Source organism: Colletotrichum costaricense, assembly GCF_030867565.1.
Source record: "Colletotrichum costaricense strain IMI 309622 chromosome Unknown Scaffold_16.1, whole genome shotgun sequence".
NCBI lineage: Eukaryota > Fungi > Ascomycota > Sordariomycetes > Glomerellales > Glomerellaceae > Colletotrichum > Colletotrichum costaricense.
In genome coordinates this window covers 625,901-647,718 of record NW_026848245.1, presented here as the reverse complement: position 1 = coordinate 647,718, position 21,818 = coordinate 625,901, and the positions used below count along the sequence as shown (strand labels likewise).

Here is a 21,818-nt window from a genome sequence, read left to right as displayed (position 1 = left end):
AGCACTGCTTCGAGTCGGACCACGTTCGCAGCCGGAAGTTGCACGGCGTTCAAAGAGACAAACGTCCGAAACCCATAACCACTGCTTAATACTACCTTATGATGAGATGCTTTCCGTCTGGTTGCCTAGGCACTCATGTTGGTGTCGATGAATCATGCCGAAACATGGGTCATTCATGGTTCGGATTTCGGCCGGAAACCAGTGTTGCCAGCTTCCGGTCTTCCGGCCCGTGCGACTGTGTTGCTTTGGATTTCTGCCAACAACGACAAGGAAGAAATGTGACGCATGAGTCCAGGATGTTACTGTATCAGCTAAAGACTCCTAGCTGGCCGATGCTCATCGGCAGAGAGAACGTCAGTGATCGCCTTGGCTTCACTTAAGGGGTCGAATGAAATCCTCGTGTGAGGTTGAAACGTGAACCATTGCGGCAGCACATCAGAGGAGCCTATCAACAAAAATGTCGACATCTTTTCAAAATCAGGCTGTAGCAGAAACGCGTCCGGATGCTGATGGTGTCACTGGCCTGGCCGTGTTCGCGACCGATTCATCAGGTGAGTCTTCGTGCGATATGGTGGTTTCCAGAGTCCAGGCTTTCAGGACCAATCGATGTGAGGAGATTGCTAACATTCGCTAAGGGCATCAACTCATCGAGGAGTATTTTGGCCGAAGCAGCACCATCAAGTCCGACAAAATCGGAAAGGATAGTGTATTCTGGATCTATTCGATCACGAAAACAATTACAGCGATTGCTGCTTTGCAGTGCGTGGAGCGAGGCCAGATCAAACTAGACGACGAGGTTTACGATGTTCTTCCTGAACTCGAAGACTTTCAAGTCCTTGGCCATGATCAAGCGGGCAACGTGACACTTCACCCACACAAGGAGAAGATCACTCTTCGCCATCTGCTTTCTCATACTAGTGGCATTGGTGTGGACGTTTTTGATCCGAGGCTTCAGGCCTGGCGGATGTCTCGTGGAGAACATCCGCAAACCTTTTCGGGGGACTCAAAGAAGGCATACACCATCCCTCTCCTCTTCGAGCCAGGCCATGGTTGGGCTTATGGAGGAGGCGTCGAGTGGGCCGGGATCCTAGTCGAGAGACTGAACAAGATGAAGCTCGGCGAATACATGAAGACCAACATCTTCGAGCCTCTGGAAATGACCAGTACAACATTCCATCCTGACAGAGATTCTACAATCAAGGAGAGACTGGTTGAGACGAGTACGAGAATCTCGGATGGCACACTCGTGCCCATGGAAGGCCCTTACCCCGCTGTCACGGAGGACGACAGTGGAGCTATGGGCCTCGTCTCGAGTGTACCGGACATCACCAAGTTGACAACTGACCTTCTTCAAACTAAGCCGATGATTCTCGGCGAAGAGTCTTTGAAGGAGTTGTTCTCGCCACAGTTCAGCGCCGACTCGTCATCCGCTGGGATGCTCGCTTATGGTGCAGTAAGTCTGCCATGAAATCATCACGTCGAGATGAGATACTAACAAATTTCAAGATGATGTACGGCCGGCTGACTGGAGAGGAGTATGATCCTTCAAAGGTTGGTCAAGCTCCAGGAGCTTACTTCATCAAGGATGACACTAGGATCCTGCCCGGCGGGACACTCGTCATGACAGGAATTCCGAACCTGGTCTGGTTTGTGAACCGCGAGAAGGGAATAGGTGGCTTCTACGCGAGCGCTATCATGCCGCCCGATGACGCCAAAAGCACAGAGTTGATACAAGGGTTTCTCGAGGATGTTTTCAGCGGAAAATAAGGGTCAATACCATTTCGTTGCGTTCAGATCCTCCAGGCAGCCACGATGTACATTTATCAAGATCTTGTGCAGCGTATTGAAATTATGCAGTAATTTTCTCTGAGAGTGCGGAAAGATCGGCGCGCCGTTCATTTCAACCCCTGGATTCAGCTGCTCGTTAGCGCCATCAGAAGACCCTTGTTGGCATCACCGCAGATCAGCTAGTGTTCCTCGAATTGGCCTTTATTGGTTAAGACTCGGATGAAAGACACATCCCAAGGAAGCAAAAGAAAGCACAGGATGCAGCCTTCTTGTTTCCCATACTGACTCTTTCTGCTCTAGCTTCTGAACCAAGACCACCGGGTGAGTCGAGGAGGAACCGCTATCACACAAAAGACCATGATTCCAGGTGTACTCGTCACACTAATCGAATGATCACTAATACACATATTTCGCAGTGAGATGCTCTCAAGTCAGCAACGGGGATAGTCCGCCATATTGCAAAGATATTGTGCATGCCCATGCTCATTGTAACAGAATGCAGACACAGATTGGATGTCATCCTTTGTTAGCATCTGTATAAACCTCCCACATTCATACAAAATGAAGAACGGGCCAAATTTGGCGAGTCATGTCCCGGGAGAACATTGCTGGGTGCAATAATCCTCAAGAACCATACTCAATTTGACGTCACTAGTACGAGCAGCAGCACTTTTCACCCGACTCGAACTAGTCCCGATCTTCCTTAGATTTATGCCTATACCCCAAAGATGTTCCCTTTGTTCGGGAGCTAGCGCCAGAACCTAGGTCCCCGCAGACGCTCCACGCTTGCCCTCCCTTCAGTGTGTCCCTTCTCTGCCCATTCCGTCAGAAATTCTCCATCACGAAAGGAACATCACAGCCAGAAGCACTTGAAGTAGATCAAAATGGCCGAAACGACGACATTGCCACATATCTCAAGCCTAGTTCAGCCTGCAATACGAACAGTGGTGTCTAGCGAGGACAACTGGAAGGGCAAGACGAGCCCTGCGGAGAGACGGAAGATCCAGAACAGGCTCAATCAGCGAACGTGGAGTAAGCCGCGCACCCACCTCATGCAACCTGCTTACGCCCGCCTTTGATTGCCCATCATTTGATGGAATTTTCGACCACATCTCGTCCAGTGACATGTGCTTACTCGTCTACTTTCGCGACAGGACAACGAAGAAAAGCTGAGAAGCAACAACAGCGCCAGGCGACGACCCGACAGTCCGGTACGGACGAAAGGAAACCCTCGTCCCTTCCCTCGTCCAGCAGCAGCCTGTCGCCGCCATCCTCCATCGTAGCAAGCTCGAAGTGGGCAGCAGCATTACCAGCCGCCTCCTTGGCCAATGATAATGGCACGACGACCTACGTGACGGTGGGAATGTCTCGGCAGGGCCTATGCAAGTCGAAAACGAGCTCGCAGAGAAGCGCCAAGTATACGACGCTGATGGCCTTGAAGTACATCGGACGGCAACGACAAATTGCAGACATTCGAGACGAGGACTTGGACGACATATATCAGCTGTTCCTACAGCACGCGCATGAGAGTAGAAGGAGTCCGAACCCGGATCCAATGTCGGATTCACTAATACCGCTTGTGCAATTCAATTTGTTCCGCGGCTTGATGGAGAACATGAGAACGTTGGGTATCACTATGCCCATGATCTGCGACGATGACTGCGTGTCTCCCTTTGGAAGCGACCCTATGTACAATGCCAACACCGCTTGGAATGTCCCGTACTTTTTGAAGCCGACGGAGACGCAGCTGACAACTATACACCACCCCTGGCTTGACTTTTTGCCCCTACCGAGGATGCGGGATAACTTGATCAAGGCTGGGGATGACTGGGACGACGAGGCGCTGTGTCTAGACATGGTAGGCGACGGAGATGCGCCATCTGGAAAAGGAGGTATGATTCTGTGGGGAGAACCATGGGATCCCAATAGCTGGGAGGTCACGGAGGACTTTGTCGAGAAGTGGCGGTGGATCCTTGAAGGCTGCGAGGAGATCATCAGGTCGTCTAATTACTGGAGGGCAAAACGAGGCGAAAAGAGGATGAGGGTGAGAATATGAAGACCAAATTGCTCCCATGGCCATAACTACATCAGCGCCATGTTCCACGATTGATTGACTCTTTTGATCCAGGTGCCTGTGAGTTGGCCGCGCCATTGGCAGTAGTTACAATCAGGTGTAATGAGACAAGGCGTCCGACCAATCCTTGACTTTCCACGAGGCGCTTGCAGATGATCCGGCAAGCCGGTGACGCGAAGGCCGGGCGGCATTGAGCTCACTCCGCCCGATGCACTACGCGCTAGAGCCATCTTGCAAACTACATGTTCATAATCCCCTGTAATCCTCTATGCAGTCCTTGGTTCGACTCAACTTCGGGAGGTGGGGGACCAGTCGCCAGTGTTATCAGTATTCCTCGCTCCAGCATCGAGGTCAGCAAAGAATCAGAACTATCTTCAAAGACGGCATTGCTGCCCATGCCGATCCATCAAGAGCACCACAGCGGCGGGGATTCTCCGAGTCCTCGACTGCCAGGGTATTGCCAACCTCCCAGGAAACAATAGCGAGCCATCTGCGCAATTGCGGCATTGACAAATGGGGCTGGGTGATATACCGCACCACATATGGTGACGATGAAGCCTGGGAACGTTGCAAAGAGATCATCACCTACCGTACGCGCCGCAACATCGCAGACTCGGATGCGCCAGGCATTGCAAAGAACCTGGAGTTGACTTTTTTTGACGATAAATTCTTGTTTGATGGGGCCTCAAAGCATCAGCTCCGATCGCATTTTCGCACTTGGTCCCTGGACGCATTTCAATCGGAGAACCCAAGAACACAAGATGTGAGCGGAGACCTAGGATATTGGATACAAGGTTGTGGCGTCCCTCGATATGTGTACTTCTTCCAGGTAGACCTGGAGTCCCTCCGGAGTATCGTGTTCGAGGCGCCTCAACCGCCTGACTACGATCTTGACTGTGAGAGCCACATCAACTTCATCGACGCCTACTGGAAACCGATAAGAGAATGGGCCGGAGTGCTACGACATACAGAGCAAGACGAGATCGATGATTTCGAGACCGCTCATGAGCCTATCGAGGGGTGCGGAGAGGAGAACGTCGGATGGATGAAGGTGTCTACTGAGACGATGGGTTCCGACTGGTATGAGGTATGGCTTGGCAGTATCGGCGGCGATGCCAGCACTTGGTATGTTTTCTACCAACGCCCGCCCGGGAAAGTGTACTGGTAAGAAAGCTGTGAACAGCTTCGCGAATTCCTTACAACAATCGCAACGTCATGCAGTCTTGTGTACTAGGTAGCGATGAGCACGCTCCGGTAGCAGAACCATCTTCAAAGAACGGTCCACAAATGACAGGGGTCGGCGCCAAGGCGACGAGTTCATTCAAACGCCGCTTCCCTACGTCTCAAGGGGATTAGGTCGAGGGGGGAGAACCTGACAATACACCTCAATCTCATTCTCAACTTCCTCATGCTCATGAAGACGCTCGCAAGATGAGCTTTCTTTCCAGGCTCTTTCTAAATCTGAATACTCTATGCTGCCAATGTACGATCACAGCTCGCTCGCTCAATAGAGTGTTTCATTCGCATCGACGATTTCTACCTGTTCGTCGTCTCTCGCCAGCCCTTGGCGGCTACCGCTACGCAGCAAACGACGCAAAAGGTACTAAGCCCAGGATGGACATAATCTACGAGTCTGAGCTACTAAGGGACGAGACCCAGGACTTTGACAAATGGGGCTGGGTGTTCTACAGGTGTACATACAACGATGATGACGCTTGGGCTCGCTTCAAGGACATCATCAACGGTACATCCCGACAGGGCAGCGAGTACTACGAGTATCCGGGAATTCTTGACAAGATGAAGTGGACGTTCTTAGAGGACAAAAAAACGATTTGATGGCGCTTCCACGGCTACGTTGCGCTCTCATTTCTGCGAATGGGCAAAGCAACCAGCACAGGCAGGGACTTCATCAGAGAAAGCGCCCTGAGAGTCCAGCTCTTCCAGCTTAGAGAGCAGTTCCGACATAACGATGCATAATGAATATTTGGTGCAAGTTGACGACTTATCATTGCGCAGCGTCGTGTACAAGGAGCTGCCGCCGGCCGAAGCCAACCTCTACGTCCGTGGACACATCAACCTGGTGAACGCCGACTGGCATCACGCGCGTCTGGAGGACTACCACGGAGAGAATATACGTGTCAACGAAGAACACTTCAGCTTCCCAGCCTTCGAGGGATGCACCGGGGAGAACGTCGGTTGGATGAGGCTGGTAGTGAGTGAAGTTGGTCCATCTACCTTTCAGAGGATCGCTCATCTGTGGTACATCGTTTATAAGAGACCTCCCGAAATCGTGTACGGCGTGTAGAGTGGGCGTTATGTAGTGTCCAAGGGTGTATAGAACGTATGTGGAAAACGTCGTTGCTCATTATTGTGTACTCGTGTTTTCTTCGTTCAATCAAGCTCCCGCACGTGTAATAGTTGAGATGCCTAGGTGCGTGGATGATGTGGTCTCCATACATACAGACTCCAACGCCGTTTCGATGGGAATCATAACACCAACTCCTACTCTGCGATGGCCGTCTAATCCTTGGCACCATCTGTTTCGAACCAACCCTGTTGGTACATCGCCATCCCAAAGCCTGACGCCTGGCTTACCGCCATACACTTGTCCATGATCCACATCTTCGTCTCTTTGTCGGCAAAAGCCGACTTGAGCACGGCTATCATAGGCCAGAACATACACCAAGCATTGAATCCAACGCCCTGTATGGTACAGGCTGAATCTCTGCCATCGAATCCGAATACAATACGGATTTGCTCGCAAACTTGCTCCATCGCCGTCAGTCCATGAGGGAGGTTGACGAGCGTCTTCAACTCTTCACGCGTCGGTTCTCCAAGAGCAATTGATAAGCTTAGAATGTACTCGATGAGGTGTAGTCTGATGGTGAGGTAAAGACCTTTCGCTATCGCATCGCTTGCGTCCGATTTACGGCCCAACAAGTGGTTGAAAGAGTTCAAGTCTTCGTCGACAGCGCCGTCAGGTCCGGGTTTATTCCGGGGCCCAGGGGATAAGATTCTGTAGTTCGCGGCTGCTTCTATGTCGCGTATGATGTCGATACCTATCTGGAAGATCTCTGTTACGTGGCTGACGGATGCTCGTTCGATATCTGCCGATGATAGCACGTGCTGGATCATGTGTTTGTAGTCGATAGCTCGAACGAGCAGCGGTTCAACCATGCCGTCTTTCGCCCATGCTGCTTGTTTCAAGCCGACTAGAACTGGTGATCGACCTTCCTGGCCGATGAATATTTCGAGCATCTGAGGTAGATTAGTGACCGGCCGTGACTAGCTTGTCATTACAAGAATACTTACCCCCAGGTGAACCACAAACGCAAGTAGGCCCTTATCGAGTGATGTGGCAACACCCTGTTCTGCTCGATACCTCAAGAGTGCGAGAGAACCTCGACAATGCGATGTTATCTTCCTTGGTGATGTATCCGGTACTATTGCCTTGAAGTATGTTAGGGTCTCACGTCGAAAGATTCATCCTCATCCGTGTACGTCTCCTTCACCAGCCTCCCTCAGTTTACTTACCTCGAAGAGGCCGAGAGTGAGTAATGCGACAACAACCGAGTCGTCTTGTGCTGTCGAGTTATCTTTCAGTGCGCCGCCAATCTTGCTAATCGCCTTGCCATAGTGTTGCCGCGCTTGAGCCATCAAGCCTGCCTGGCACATCTGTAAAGAGGAGCTGGCTAATGCCGTGGCTTTGAGAGCCTCCTGCAAAACAGGCGATGAGGCAGCCGACAACTTCATGCTGGGGAAGAGGTTGAATAAAGCGACCTCGCCTCCGGATGCATAGTTGGAGTAAAAGTGGTTAAGTGAGATGAGCTCGGAATCGACTTGAAAGGCTTTCGGTACGGTCCGCAGCCTCCTCTGAATTTCCTCTTCCTCTACTGAGTCCGGGGAGGTTCCCTCTTCGTCGACTTCCAGAATTGATGACGCTGGGTCAAATGCGCCTCTTTCCTTCAGTCGTTTGGCGACCCTAACCTGGACCTGGTGAGCCGCCGATGCGTTCTGCTGGCGATGCACAACGGCCCACGGATCCGCGTAACCCGGACACGCCCTCCCGAGACTCGTACAGCGGTTACATGAGGGCTTTCGGAGATCGCACTGGCAGCTCGCGTTAGATTCAATTCACTTCAAAGAACCGGCTCAAGAGTCGGCAGTAGGCGTTCGGAGTCTGAGTACTTTGACTTTGCGCGCCTTGCAGGCGAAGCAGCTCGCTGACGGGCGACATCCCATCGTATCCGTCGGCTCCGGTCCTCTGTGGGCGATGAATCCCTGGTGTGATCCCGACCCCCCCACCACTTCTGCGAAAAGATGGAACGTTAAGCCAGCTCTGCAGTGAGCTCAATCTGACATTGTTTGATGAGTGGGAGCTCGTGGGATACCGACGACGGCGACGGCTTCTTCGGTCCTTCGGGCATGCGGCTTCGTTCACCTTTTTGAACAGGCGATCGCTTGCTGGTCGTTGGCTGAGCATAAAGGAGAGACAGCTAATTAGGGCGCGGCCTGGCGTCTATCGAGGCTAGCTGTTCCCTGATCCGAGGCACCGGGCGTGCGGGGGCCACCTCTCGAGGATTTTAACTTTCAGCAAATGGCTCCAACACGCAACGAAGGAGGGAATCCGTAACTGGGAGACTGGGTGGCTGGACAGTGACGACAGCGTTAGCCAGGCAAACGGAGGTGATGGTGGTGGCGTCGAGTCATTTGGGAATTTCTCACGCCTTGAACGTATCCCAGCTGGCGCCCATCGAACCCGGAAGCTTTGCAACAGGACTGAATCGTGTTTGATGACGTGGTCAAAGCGCCGAAACCTAAACCATTGTCTTCCGGACAGTCAATGGCGGGATTCCTGTCCGAGGGATGGTATTGCACAGGTTCCTGAGGTTCATTCAAGCTTTTACAACGCGTGGGACTTCCCATTGTTGATGAGACCATGGGACCAGAGGGCTGCTCCACGCCTACAAGACTCTCACATAGTGAATTACGTAGTGAAGGGATGCCAGGTTAGGTGGTTGCTGAGGAATCCCTTGGCACCCAAGCTCTCTCGTCCGGAAAGATTGGACAGATCGGGTCAAGCCTCGGGCCCCTGAATATCAAGGGATTTGTAGCCTCGGCCTGCCAGAAATAGCATTCGTCCCGAAACTCTGAATAAGTTCATTCACTGACTGCACGATGGCCGTTGAGTATCTCGCTCAGGTCAAGACCGTCCTTTCGAGTGGATCAAGCACACCCTGGCTGACGTCCTCAAGGTCACCCACACTCTTGGAACACGCACATCAGACATTTTGGGAACCATTCACTTGGCAAGCCAGATGTTAAGAGTCCGGTTAAAGATGGCAATGACTGAGACGTGTCAGAAGAGCTCTGAGATGAACGCTTATTCCGACTTCACGCGTTCGAGATGGCACACGATTCAGGCATGGCTTGGGACGACCCTTGGTTCGATAAGGCATCAGGATTCGTAAAGGCGAGATCATTGATGACAACATCTCATGTAATTGATTCAGACGTACTGTCATTAATGCTACTGTCAGCTCCGGTGTGGTGTAGAGCTTTCTCGGCCGAGTGCTTGCCGATAGACTTCCGGGTTCGGTCTAAGACACCGAACGATCCTCTCGACGCCGTTTCCTCTCCTCTTGTTTGCGCTGAACGTAATGTGAGACCATACTCTCCAAGTCGTCGTCCCATGGATGAGTTCCTCCCTCGGACTTGACATTGGTGAGACCCCAGTCAAACAGAATCGTGTTAATCTCGCTGAGACAGTCGGCTTCTGTAATACCCCCATTTCTCTCCGGAATGACTATATCTCCGTGTTCTTTCCTTAGTCCATGAATTTCATCCTTGAGACGTTTTCCTGCCGCTTTTCTCTCTTCGGCTTGAAGTAGCTGGACCTTGGTAACCTCCATTCGCCGGCGAATGCGTCCGCTGGCGGGGAGATTTCGCTCGTCTGGTGTGACAGACTCCTCACTGCTGCTGGTTGATGAAAGTTTGCTGAATAAATTGCGTGTAGTGTGTGATATGGCTGCTTGGAGCCGGAGATCATCTTTGAGATCATGTTGGAAAGTCTCGAGTTCGGTGTCGTGAGCTTGTCTAAGCTCAGCCAAGAGCGTGCGATGGAGCGTTTACAGCACGCGACGCTGGATGCTATAAGCTGCTACTGCTATCTTGATGTCGTAGGTGGTTGGCATCTTCTTATTCATTGAGTCATCGTGTTCAGATCTTGCAAAGGTCTTCCTGAGACACAACATTGGCTTGGATATGCTGAGCGACGTCTTTAATATGATGTTATTGTTTCTGAACTTGATGCGAGTATTCATGAATCCGTCCATGAAACGATCTGAAGTGTCTAGTGTTCAATTGTCTCAGGCAACGAGAAACAAACTTGATAGGGTTTCGCAGTGCTGGAGGACAGAAAATGCAGGAGGAAAGGCTCTGGTCTTACCCTCAATTGTGCAACTATCTCCGAAGCTCCATAGGAAGACTGGTTCGATATCATGGTCGAAAAGGTGGATCTTTTCAAAAGTGTTCATATTCAAGAACCTCTTTGGTCCCCAGCCTAATGCTACTCACGGTTCTACGAAAGCCAATGGTACAGATATTTTGCCAGAAACAGTATTGTCACGCCTGCAATGGCGTAGTTGATCAAAAATTTGCAGTCCGAAGCTCATCATTGCATGGCGTTCTAGACTGCTTTGGACAGAACTTCGGCCCAGACTTGATACCCCCTCTCGATCAGATGAACATGGTCTACCAGACACTCCTCCATATCAACCAAGGGTGGCTCTAAGAACTCTATTTGGTTAACTTCATTCTCTTGAAATTGTCGAATAAGCTCAACATAGCTCTCCTTCGCTTTCACAATCAGCTCTTCCCTGATATCCTTCCTCCTGAAGAGCCCAATGAGAAGTACTTTGCCATTCATTTTGAGCAGAGCCTCCACAATCAACCGAAGTAGATCCAAGTCAGATTCTCTCATTCCGCGCCTGGGGTGCAGATTGTTTGTGCCTACATGCAAGACCCATAATTTGACATCGCGTCTTTGAAGTGCATTCAGCAGCCCGTCAAGAGACTTCGAGGGGTCTGATGAGCCGGTAATTCGGTAGATGACGTTTTCGAACTTGTCGCCGCCGCCCTTTACGCCCGTTAGAGAGTACTGGCTTTCTTCCTAGCCTATTTTGGTAGAAGCGCCCGTTTATTCAGGCTTAGGAACCCCGCTAACGCCAGACTTAATAGTTCTAACCTTGGTGACGGCGGCCGCTTTGTAATGGTGGCTAGCGAGCTATTCAAATCATAGAAGACTGGCCTGTGCCGCCTACATCTGTTACTAAAACTGGCGCTATTTGTTCTGCTACCTAGTGCGAGCCTGGTAGCCTCAGCGGGCCTTACAAGCCTAGGGCTGCCGATGTTGTGATTTGTTGTACCACTTATGATTTGGCACACCCCGGACGGAATAAGGGCGGTAGATAATATGCCGGAGCGCTTCCCCGGCGCAACACACTTCCTCGTGATTGAGAAGAGCTAAACGAGAGCCGAGCGAGTCGGCCCAAGATTATTTCGTATAGTGACGCATAATATCGCATGGATGGCATCTTCAGCCTAGCCAGATACCACAACGTGAACATTGAACTCCGCCAGTGCGTTCACGGGCGTGAGAACGAACCTCGCACAAACTCAATTCGACCGCGATTTTTTCGCGGGCCAGCAATGATGTACCTTGTTGCTGACGTGGTTACTGAAATCCCGCGGTGGGCCCTTTTTCTATTCTGAGGAGATCGTGGATACCGTAGAGCGCCTCCGAAACATTAAGAAGAGTTAGGCGAGACGGAAGCTATGGTACTCTATAAGGCCATCTAATTGGTATATGCTAATAGCGCTGCGAGATAGTCAGATAAAAGACGGCACGAACATGCTTCGGGGCTAGCAAGACGTACGTCGTGATAGTAACTGAGCGGGCGTTGACGATGATCCTGTCGACATCAGAAGTAACTCTATACAAAAGTGAGAAACTCTACTATCTATGACGAAGACTCGCCCAATTACGCTATCGCGGTAACTACTCGTATATGTCGGTTATCTGCACGCGTGGGCTGTTGACTACGGCGTCTACTTTCTGTAACATGCCGATGGATCCTCATCTTGCCCCTTCAAGGTCCTATACACTGCGACCCCAGAACCCTAATCGTGGCGTGTTGAAGACAGGGTGCTCCAATGCAACTTTAATGGTTTGCTAGAGGAGTAATGCAGAATCTAGTTCCGTGACTGCATCTGTCGATGAAAAGCTACGTTTCGCTCCGTCATCAATGAAGGCATGATAGCTTTTTTGAAAGGAATAGTCAGGCCATGCAATTACGGTCCAGGGGGTTAGATGCCCCCTCCCCCCCATCCCCATTTCTTCACCAGAATCAACAAAATCGCGGCTATCAAATGTTATTACATCTAACTATAGAGAATAGCTGCAATTATTAACAGTTTTATTTCCAAATTTCAAATGATCGAAACATCATTTAAGTATCTTTTGCTCCATTTTTGTCACATGCTAGGTCTGGATGATTGCTTCTACAGGTGCAGCTAGGTGACTTAACCGGAGGTGAAGTCACTGCTTTCCTTGACTTAGACCATGTTAGAACACGCAGGTGCAGGGTGACTATGTGTGACTAGGCGGCATTGCCATACCGAATTGGAAAGGTTTCGCGATTGTCGCTAGACCAGACAATATCAGGAAACGAGGAACCGCTAAACCTCCCTGACCTACCTTAGAGGGGCGGGATCTTGAGCAGAAGTTGCACGATATGTAGACATGCTAAGACGTCCATCGACAAGGTTTCCAGCATATTGAAATAGATAGAAGTGCCCGTTAGCATCTACATCGGCTTTCTCATATGAAGCCAACATTCCTCTGTCAAACAACATCAATGTCACACAGATCAACGCTCTTCTTATAGACGAACTAGCTCTAACTCCCCACTTCTCTCTCTCTTTCTCACATCACTCTCATCCATAAGGTCAACTACCGATCATTCATAATGTCTTGTACACAGGCCGGTGCCCGGGCCATGTGGCGACAGCTCTCCAGTCCCTTGAATAGGGTCTTCCAAAAACATGTCAGACAAGAAGATGACCTCGCTGACCAGCCAAAGCGCTTGGCTGCCCTTGTTGCCCCCATTTGTTCTCAAATGCTAGAACAGTTAAACTATCCGGGTGCCCCACAGCTGGAAGGTGAAGCTGTTGAGGTACTCTTGGCGTACATGTACAATAGGGCTGTGAAGATTGGAGTTCCTCTTGATACTCACATCTCTGCGAAGGGGTTTCGTCTGGGTTATGCTGAAGGATTGGTTTGTTGAGTTCCAGTGTTATTCTTTGCAATGTGATTCTAACATCAGTCAGCTCGCCCATCCCAGGCATCCGGTTGAAGTCCAGGGATACGTCGGACTCTTCACCTGGCTTGTCGTTCAGTACGACGATATCGTAGGGCAAAACAACCAGATGGTGGAGGAGGCGCTCCTTTTTCATGAAAGATTGTTCCGAGGCGAGCCCCAGCCAAACTACTTACTTGAGGGAATTGCCGGACTTCTTCGCGAAGCCCGCGACCACTTCGACACCGTCTTAGCGAACATGCTCCAGATCTCGGTGCTCAAATTCCTGACGAGTAATTTATTGGAACGACACAGCGGCTTCCAACACATGTCTGTCACGCCGGCAGGGCAAAAGTTCCCAGACTTTTATCGAGACATGTCGGGCATGGACCAGGCCTATGCTGTGTTCTGCTATCCCAAAGCGCTATACCCGGATGTGGGAGCCTTTCTAGAGGCAATCCCAGACATGGCTAATTTTATTAATATATCTAACGACGTCTTGTCGTAAGTAAGGTGCGCTATTAGTCCGAGCAAGCTGCTGACGTTCTCCAGTTTCTACAAGGAAGAGCTAAGCGGAGACACGAGAAACTATGTTCATAACCGCGCCACGTGTACTGGCAAGCCAGTGATGACTGTGGTAGCGGAAGTAAACCGAGAGTCAATAGCATCAGCAAGGCGGGTTGAGAAGATCCTCAAGGGAAGGGGCATATACGAACAGTCCTGGAACGATAGTGTTAGGGGCTATATGGCGATGCATACGACCAACCCCCGATACAAGTTGACCGATCTAGGAATCGGCGAGGAGCACCCACTTGCTCCATTCGAACATAGAATCGGCCAATTGTTTGAGCAAATGAGCCGAAAGGAATGAGTACGTCGTAATCCGAGAAATTTTCTGAGTCGTAGCGAAACCGCGTCAGTAACGATGTGTTTTGACCGTGACAAATTGATAGTGGGCCTGATGTCAGAGAACTGGGTTCGGACAGAGTATTCGAGATAACAACTTCTACAAAGCTAGAGGCAAATCATGACTATCATTCGAATCTACCCCCTTTTCTACGGTGTGGAGACTCCAGCTTTGTGAAATGCTTCGCCACGGAATTGATATTCTGTCCCGAGTGGACCTCGCCGCTTCCCCCGGCGCTCCCCCGGAGCTGCCCCGGAGGCCCACCCTCCCTAGGCGGCACCTGACACTTGCTCTGTCCTAGTTTTCGGCGCCTTGCCGAGGATCAAACCGAACAAGCCTTTAGCTGAGCGTATATATAACCTTTCCAGTGATTCCAACCATGGAAGGGGCCTGCATGATGCTTTCCTGAGCTCTCCGGAGAGCTGAGATGTCTGGGCTCACTGCATGCGTACAGGTTGGGAGGCGCTAAATGAGTGCAAATACACAAAGCAACGTCAATTGAGCAAAGACACTCATCATCCTGCTGGACCTCCACAGGCTGGAACACATAGCTCTGCAGGTCAGTCAGAGTTATGTTCGGCTGAGTGGCTTCATCAAGTACTGCTCTCCTCTTCTTACTTTCTATCCTCGTTCCGACTCAGCTTCTCACGGAAATAGCTAGGCCGTTCATCCTCATAAACAACATCAAACCGTGGATCATCTTTGAACGTGCCAATAGGGGCGCTCAGCCACTCTCCACTCGCCATGAGCGCCACGCAGCAGTGCCACGGCGTCGTATAGCCCGTCTCGGTGTGTAGCAAACTCAAAGACACCTTATTCTCGCCTGTGGAATGATGGATAGACAGGCGGAGATGGTTGGGGAAAGCAGCCTTGATAGCGCCAGCGAAAGCCTGTTCTGCATCAGAGGTACGGTACGCTAACAAGGCGGCTTTCACAGCCCCAAACAGTAGAGAACGCACATATCCGCGGATCATCATTTCCTTAGCGAGGAACTTGATTTCTCGCTTAAAGCTGTTGTGAGACCTATTCTTGCCGGTTGGGAAGATGTGTTGCAAGTCCGATTCAAGAAACCTCCTGTACCCACAATAGGTCATCAGGGTATCAGGCTGTGTGGCAATCTCGTAGTCGATGTCAAGGTCCTCTTTGCCATATCTATTTAAAAGATACCGGCGAAGGTTGGTCGCATTGGCAACGTAGACAATCTCGCTCATCTGCTCAGGAAGGGGAAATTGAAGTAGCTCTTTGAGGCAGGAGAAGTTAATCCGGCCAAAGCCTTTCTTGACAGCCATAGCCCGTAGAGCCTCGCCGTAGGCCCACGTATCGCGATCTGGGATACATAGTAAGTCTGCAATCAAGGGCATCTTAGCAAAGCCAGTATATAAGATGGGGTGACTCACCGTTGTAGACTAGACCGTCTGAAATAATAGTGATCCTGGCACCTGGACTATATATATCTCGGATTCGTAGACAAATGGTGTTAAGCCGCTGGAGGGCTAGCTCCTCAGCCTTGTCTGGCAGGAAGCCGAGGACTTTGTACGCTTTATTGGCCGACTTGAACGGAAATGCCGGGAGACACATATCAATCGGCTTATCTGCTGTGACGAACCCGTTGATGACGGACAAGAACTTGGTCATACCGGCAGCATGCCGGTACTTGAAATTGTCAATCTTGTCGAGAGCATACTCGAAAATGATGGCAAGGATCCTGGCAGACGTCTCATCCCCCTTATCCGTCTTCCATATCATCTTCTGAACCGCATCAGTGGCGTGAGCGAAATCTTTGCCATGTAGCGAGCTTCTCAAGTTGGAATCCATGGATTGAGTGGCAGATTGTGTGCAGGGAAAATTGAATGATCCAGAAGAAATTGACCGGGTGATGTAAGACTGAGAGAATAGCACAGGGTTTTAAATACATGCTCAGCCACACAAGTGCAGTTGATTCTCGACAAGTCGGCCAAAAGTCATTTGCTGCCACTGATCTATAATGGGCTATCTGAAGAAGGTATGCGGACATGTGGAAGAGAGCTCCAAAGTCGTTGGTTACTGATGTCCTGCTCAAATTGTGTCGCGAATACACACGGAACTGGTTACGTTCAGAGGTGCGGCCAAAATCACAGGAACCGCGGCACGAAGTTGAAAGCTCCGGCAGTCCTCCGCGAGGCCCAATTCTCATCCACGCGTCTAGACCTGCAGTGGGACTTCCCACATCTTCCGAGCAACTATCTTGAAGTGAATGTACATCCAGGTAAGAAAAGGTAGGGCATGAGTCCAATTCTCTGCACCTAGGTTTTGGACTTGCTACTTTTGCTAGCTCATGCAGTGCTCGACTGATACGAAAGGACGAAGGCTCGCACCCCTGCTGATCGAAACGGGCGTCCAAAATGCCAGGGGTGATATCTACATATGCTGCCCTTCGAGGATCGGCACAGTTCTCGGTTCACAGACGAAAAGAAGGTTGTATTCTTCGTAAGTAGCATAGACTAACGATGGTGATGTGTGTGCAGCCGTCCTCGTCTCGCCTCACATTCTATTATCGCTATTGGGTGTTCCCGATACGAGGTTGCCGCTTCGAACTCAAATTGAAAGTTTGGCCTTTCAAGCTCATCGGCAGCATATGAGGCGTTAGTCCGGCCCATGCGCGCCTGCCGTTCATTTAACGCCCAGTACCGCATCTTTTGGCATTTTCAATCTTTCAGGAGATAGCAGGGATTCGCGGCGAATCACCAAACGTGCTGAGCCCAAAGTTATCATGCTAAGTAACCAATAAATCTGGCTGTCTTTTCACGCCTTTTGTTCGTGCTAAGAGGCATATGGGCGTCAAATGGATACCCGAGACCTCGTTATCCCCTACGAAAGTTGCTCCTCTTCTACTATCCTACTCTCAGCACCTTTTCGTCAGGTCTCGTTCTTGACAGTTCCAGTTCAGCATCTCTTCAAATAGTGTACTGACACCTTGCAACAATGACTGTCCCAGAGCAATATGGTCGGCGGTTGATTCCCCAGATATTAGACAGTTTGGCTTCTTTCGAACCTCACCGCATTATATACTCGGTGGCAAATTCCTCGAATATCTCTCATGGGTTCCAACACATATCTGCTCGAGCTTTTGCAAAGGCAGTTGACAAGACCGCTTGGTGGTTGCATAGTCAAGTTGGTGAAAAAAGGGTTGTCCGGGCAGCGGCTTACATTGGACCTCGTAAGTGAAAAAACCAATTGCTGGCAGGATTTTTGCTTTACTGACTCCAGAAGATGACCTCCGGCACGTTCTGTTGACGTATGCATGTGTCAAGGTCGGCTGCACTGTGAGTGAAATACCCCAAGCTATTCAAACCTAGCCGCACGTTTCTAATGCGTTCAATGGAGGCCCTATTTCTGTCCCCCAAAAATAGCACCGAAGGCGCACTTGCAGTGCTTGAAGCTGCAAAATGCAGCGTTTGGGTCAACCCATGCGGGTATTCATGCCCTCTGGTGGATGACATTCTGCAGAAGCGCAGTATGAAGGTGTTCCATTTACCAGAATTGGACGAACTGCTCAATGCAGAGACGACTGAATCGTACCCATACACTAAGACTTTTGACGAAGCTTCTCAAAACCCGTTTTGTTTACTTCATACCTCCGGATCGACTGGCCTTCCAAAGCCGATCGCGTGGTCGCACGGCCTGATCGGTACAATGGATGCTGTGCGACTACTCCCACATGTCGAAGGAGATGACGGGCTGTCACCATGGACAAACAATTGGATCGATGGGGATAGAATATACTCATCGTTTCCAATGAGTCACGTATTTCTGCCCCGCTGTACAACCAAAGGCCCCCTTCTAACCGAGATCACATTCACAGGGCGCCGGTATCATCATGAACATCCTCCTGCCGTCTCTCTTCGGTCTACACTGTATCATGGGCCCTAAAGGTGTAGTGCCTAACATGCACCTTATAGAATCACTTGCAGACCATGCAGAGATCGATATTTGGAGCATGGTCCCGTCATTAGTCGATGAGCTTGGTGAAACGCCCGATGTCTTGGTCAAGCTCAAGCAATCCAAATTCATCTGCGCTTCCGGTGGCCCAGTCAGCCCTCTCATCGGATCAAAAGTAAACGATGTCGTCCGAGTTCTAAACCTGACCGGTACTACAGAAGGCCTGTTTATGGGGAATCTATGGGTAGAAAAACAAGACTGGTATTATTTTGCCTTTCACCCATTCTCCGGGTTCGAGTTCAAGGAAGTAGAGTCAGGCGTCTATGAACATTGGGTACATCGCAACGACCACTGGCCCCTATTCCAAGGTATCTTTCATACTTTCCCGAATGAAAGGAGTGTCAACTTCAAAGATCTATACACCAAACACCCTACTAAGCCGAATCTATGGGCTTACAAAGGGCGCAATGACGACATCGTTGTGTTGTCTAATGGCTATAAGATCTCACCGTTGGAAACAGAGGCTTTGGTCACCACGCATCCTGATATTAAGGGTTGTCTGATGGCAAGTCATTCCGTCCTACATGTTGATCGAACCTAGCTAACGTTCATAGATCGGAGCAGGGAAGCCTCAGGCAGGTCTTCTAATTGAGCTTGAAAACCCAACTTCCAAGACCAACGTGGTATGGGATAGTATCTGGGCTACAATTGAACGCGCCAACGCATTGTCGTTGCACAAAAATCAGGTGCAAAGTGATTACGTCGCTTTCGCTGAATTAGATACGCCTTTTTCCCGCACTGATAAGGGAACGGTGAAGCGACGGGCCACGCTCGAGGCGTATGCTGATTACATCGAGCGCTTCTATAGCTCGCGGTCGGACCAAGACACCGAGTTCTTAGCTATCGACACCAGTTCTATTGTTTCCATCACCGATGCCATCCGTCACGTCTTAGGCAGTCTCTCACCTGCTGTTAAGAAGGCCACACCCGACGATGACCTCTTCGCCATGGGCTTCGACTCGCTGCTCGTTTTTCGTGCTATCAAGACTCTTCGCGTAGCCACCGGGCTTCGTGACCTGTTGGCCCCAAGGCATCTCTACGGCAGCCCTACACTCCGCCAGTTCTCAGCGACGTTGGCTCAGCTGGTGGCCGACATGCATAGGAAGGCGATTGACAGATCAGCTTCGAATGGAACGGTTGCAGACAACGTCGCCGAGATGTACCGCATGATCAATCTGCACCGCATGCGTCTCTCACAAAAGGTTAGCCCTTTCGACCAGATGAGCCCCAACATATATCTGGGCATGAAGTTTTTCTACCAGCTCCGCAAGGGCGCCCGTTTTGAAGACGTGTTTGTACGATTACAGGCAGGGCTGCGTCGGGCCATGACACTCATTCCCGAGCTCGAGGGTAAGCTGATGCCCTGTTCGGAGGACGAGATAGGGTACAAGAAGGGTGACATGCGCATTTCGATTCCCCCGGTGCCTTGTACGGCGACGGCGAACCGCAGCACCGAGTCATCCAGGCCACGACAACTGCGTTACCGAGACCTTTCGGCGGTGCTCCCGTCCTTTGCGGAGCTTCGTGCCGGTGGCTTCGCGTCTTCAGGCTTTGCAGATGATGTCGTACTTTCAAGCCCGTTGCTGCCGCCGCTGCCGGCCGACTTGTTCGTCGCGCAGGCCAATTTTATCACTGGTGGCTGTATCCTAGCCATCAACATGCACCACCAATGCTTCGACGGCACGGGCACAATTATGGTGATGCGTATCTGGGGTGAATGCTGTCGTTATGTGCAAGGCGATGCCTCGGCGACGTGCGCCTGGCTGGACAAAGAGAGTTTGAACCGTAATCTTCTGCAAATTCTATACGAGATGGAGGGGTATGCGAAACCGGCAGGCCAAGTAGACAAGAACGTATGGGGTTTCATCGACATCCCGGATCCGGCCGAGACAGGGTCGGAGTGTGTGACCGAGATTCAGAACCTCGTCACCGAGTCGTCGCTCCCTCCGGCTCCGTTCTTCCCCCGGAATTTTCAATGGCCGCCGAAACCCCTTCCCAACGGCCGGCACTTGGCTTCATCCACCTTTATCATTCCGACCGAAATGATTGAGCAGCTCCGGCAAGACGTTCTGGCTGACCCCGCAGCCGGGGGCCTCATCTCGGACAGCGACATGATCCAAGCATTCGTTTGGCGAGCGGCCGTCAAAGCGCGTCGCCATGTAGCGATACAGCTGCGCGACGAGACCTTTGAAACGGATGAGATGGCCATCGTTGAGTTGCCTATCGATGCCAGGCCTTATTTCTCAAAGCTGCTGCCAGAGTCGTATATGGGCAACCTCGTCGTCATCAACCGGCCGAGCATGCCGGTGGCGACGCTCTGCGGCACAGAAACAACAGTGGCGCAGATTTCACAGGTGCTCCGCGCTGCTGCTGTCCACATCACGCCTTCATTAGTCCATGATGCATTCACGCTGCTGCAGTCAGTGCCTGACTACACCAAAGTGACTACTGCATGCATGGAGATGGAGGGGATGCACACCGCCGTTAATAATTTGATGCTTTTCCAGACGAGTGCTATCTCTTTCGGAGACGAGTTCCTGGATGATGGCGGCGTGCCATCTGCAATGCGCGTGCAAATGGATGCTATCAACGCGGCATTCCGCATGTTGGTTATACATCCACTGCGCGAGGACGGTGGGATTGAGCTTGTCATTGGCACGCTGCCAGAAGAACTTGATGCGCTGCTGGCAGATGGCGAGTTCACTAGGTATTGTAGGTTTGTAGGTTAGCTTTAGCAGGCGGGTTACCTTGAATGAAGCCCTTCGACGTGCCGACACAAGAGGGGCATCACATTGCACGAGCCCAGAATAGTACCACGAGCATGGAGTCACTTTGGTCCCTTTAGCTAATTTTGAGACAACTTCATCGTGTTACAGTTGTAGGGAGATCAATGGATGATCAGTCTAGCCATTGAGACCCGACATTAAAGCCTAAGGTCCCGACCGGTAAACCAGCCAGCCCCTTCGTCAACATTATAAGATAACCATTGCCTCGTGAACTCTACACTAGACAAAAGCTACACCATGCCGAGAAGGGTGCGGGTGTGGTTTCAAAATGGTTCAACAAAGTTAAGTGCCGGGGACCAGGAAAAGACATTGGAAAGAGGGAAGATAGAAAGCGTAAAGGGAGAAGGGGAAGAGCAGCCGGTTGGAGCGCTTCTCCTTAGTTTAGTTTACTGATCCGGAAGAAGCCGGCTTGGGGAAGTTGTACTAACTAAGTCAACAAGGGGATTATGGCAGGAGTGTGAGGCTATTGACCAGGTCTAAAAGATATGAAATAACTATCCATAACTTTAAAAACATTTTTCGAAAAATAACCAGTACATCCAACGGATCGACCCGCAGCCCTCAGCGGCATGGACTAGGATTCATAGTCAAAACTCAACGGCAGACCAGTCTAACCCCCCACGTACTGCTATGTAGATCCTCGAGGGATTAGTGCGTTACTCCGTCAAGATACTACACAACAGGCAAGGATGCGATCAAGTTGTTACCCTTCCTCGTAACATGTCATTCGAATCAGCCGCCGCTCATCTTTAGAGGAATACCCTACGCACTGCAGCAATAATCCCTAATTAGTTTGTCCACTAGCCTCCTCTCTTCTTCCTCTTTCTCTCTCAATGCAACGAGCCTACGTCTCAACCTCGGGATTAACGTACTTGTTTCAACAATCCTGTGATCCGTCCCTCTTTTCTTTTCGTTCCTTGTTTCCG

General features: G+C 50.8%; 9 protein-coding genes across 9 annotated transcripts; 5 read left to right on the top strand and 4 right to left on the bottom strand.

Moving 5' to 3' along the window:
* Positions 1 to 457: 457 nt before the first annotated feature.
* CCOS01_13010 (beta-lactamase) lies at positions 458 to 1,767 on the top strand (the record flags this gene model as incomplete). The annotated part of the gene is made up of 3 exons (XM_060461157.1): positions 458 to 551; positions 636 to 1,453; positions 1,507 to 1,767. 3 exons carry the CDS (start codon positions 458 to 460, stop codon positions 1,765 to 1,767), a joined length of 1,173 nt encoding a protein of 390 aa, XP_060308359.1.
* A 905-nt stretch (positions 1,768 to 2,672) lies between these two features.
* CCOS01_13009 (uncharacterized protein) lies at positions 2,673 to 5,030 on the top strand (the record flags this gene model as incomplete). The annotated part of the gene is made up of 3 exons (XM_060461156.1): positions 2,673 to 2,820; positions 2,943 to 3,832; positions 4,335 to 5,030. 3 exons carry the CDS (start codon positions 2,673 to 2,675, stop codon positions 5,028 to 5,030), a joined length of 1,734 nt encoding a protein of 577 aa, XP_060308358.1.
* A 446-nt stretch (positions 5,031 to 5,476) lies between these two features.
* CCOS01_13008 (uncharacterized protein) lies at positions 5,477 to 6,167 on the top strand (the record flags this gene model as incomplete). The annotated part of the gene is made up of 2 exons (XM_060461155.1): positions 5,477 to 5,670; positions 5,879 to 6,167. 2 exons carry the CDS (start codon positions 5,477 to 5,479, stop codon positions 6,165 to 6,167), a joined length of 483 nt encoding a protein of 160 aa, XP_060308357.1.
* A 215-nt stretch (positions 6,168 to 6,382) lies between these two features.
* On the bottom strand, positions 6,383 to 9,152 carry CCOS01_13007 (uncharacterized protein; the record flags this gene model as incomplete). The annotated part of the gene is made up of 4 exons (XM_060461154.1): positions 6,383 to 7,120; positions 7,175 to 7,312; positions 7,397 to 7,972; positions 9,144 to 9,152. 4 exons carry the CDS (start codon positions 9,150 to 9,152, stop codon positions 6,383 to 6,385), a joined length of 1,461 nt encoding a protein of 486 aa, XP_060308356.1.
* Positions 9,153 to 9,462: 310 nt separating this feature from the next.
* On the bottom strand, positions 9,463 to 10,116 carry CCOS01_13006 (uncharacterized protein; the record flags this gene model as incomplete). Its single annotated transcript, XM_060461153.1, has 2 exons — positions 9,463 to 9,859; positions 9,995 to 10,116. 2 exons carry the CDS (start codon positions 10,114 to 10,116, stop codon positions 9,463 to 9,465), a joined length of 519 nt encoding a protein of 172 aa, XP_060308355.1.
* A 434-nt stretch (positions 10,117 to 10,550) lies between these two features.
* Positions 10,551 to 10,997, bottom strand: CCOS01_13005 (uncharacterized protein; the record flags this gene model as incomplete). The annotated part of the gene is made up of 1 exon (XM_060461152.1): positions 10,551 to 10,997. A coding segment is annotated over one exon (447 nt), but the record flags the coding sequence as incomplete, so codon positions are not given.
* Positions 10,998 to 12,891: 1,894 nt separating this feature from the next.
* On the top strand, positions 12,892 to 14,092 carry CCOS01_13004 (longiborneol synthase; the record flags this gene model as incomplete). Its single annotated transcript, XM_060461151.1, has 3 exons — positions 12,892 to 13,200; positions 13,253 to 13,725; positions 13,774 to 14,092. 3 exons carry the CDS (start codon positions 12,892 to 12,894, stop codon positions 14,090 to 14,092), a joined length of 1,101 nt encoding a protein of 366 aa, XP_060308353.1.
* A 650-nt stretch (positions 14,093 to 14,742) lies between these two features.
* On the bottom strand, positions 14,743 to 15,943 carry CCOS01_13003 (uncharacterized protein; the record flags this gene model as incomplete). The annotated part of the gene is made up of 2 exons (XM_060461150.1): positions 14,743 to 15,455; positions 15,526 to 15,943. The coding sequence occupies 2 exons, from the start codon at positions 15,941 to 15,943 to the stop codon at positions 14,743 to 14,745; spliced, it is 1,131 nt and encodes a 376-aa protein (XP_060308352.1).
* Positions 15,944 to 17,984: 2,041 nt separating this feature from the next.
* On the top strand, positions 17,985 to 20,835 carry CCOS01_13002 (uncharacterized protein; the record flags this gene model as incomplete). The annotated part of the gene is made up of 2 exons (XM_060461149.1): positions 17,985 to 18,380; positions 18,661 to 20,835. 2 exons carry the CDS (start codon positions 17,985 to 17,987, stop codon positions 20,833 to 20,835), a joined length of 2,571 nt encoding a protein of 856 aa, XP_060308351.1.
* Positions 20,836 to 21,818: the final 983 nt, after the last annotated feature.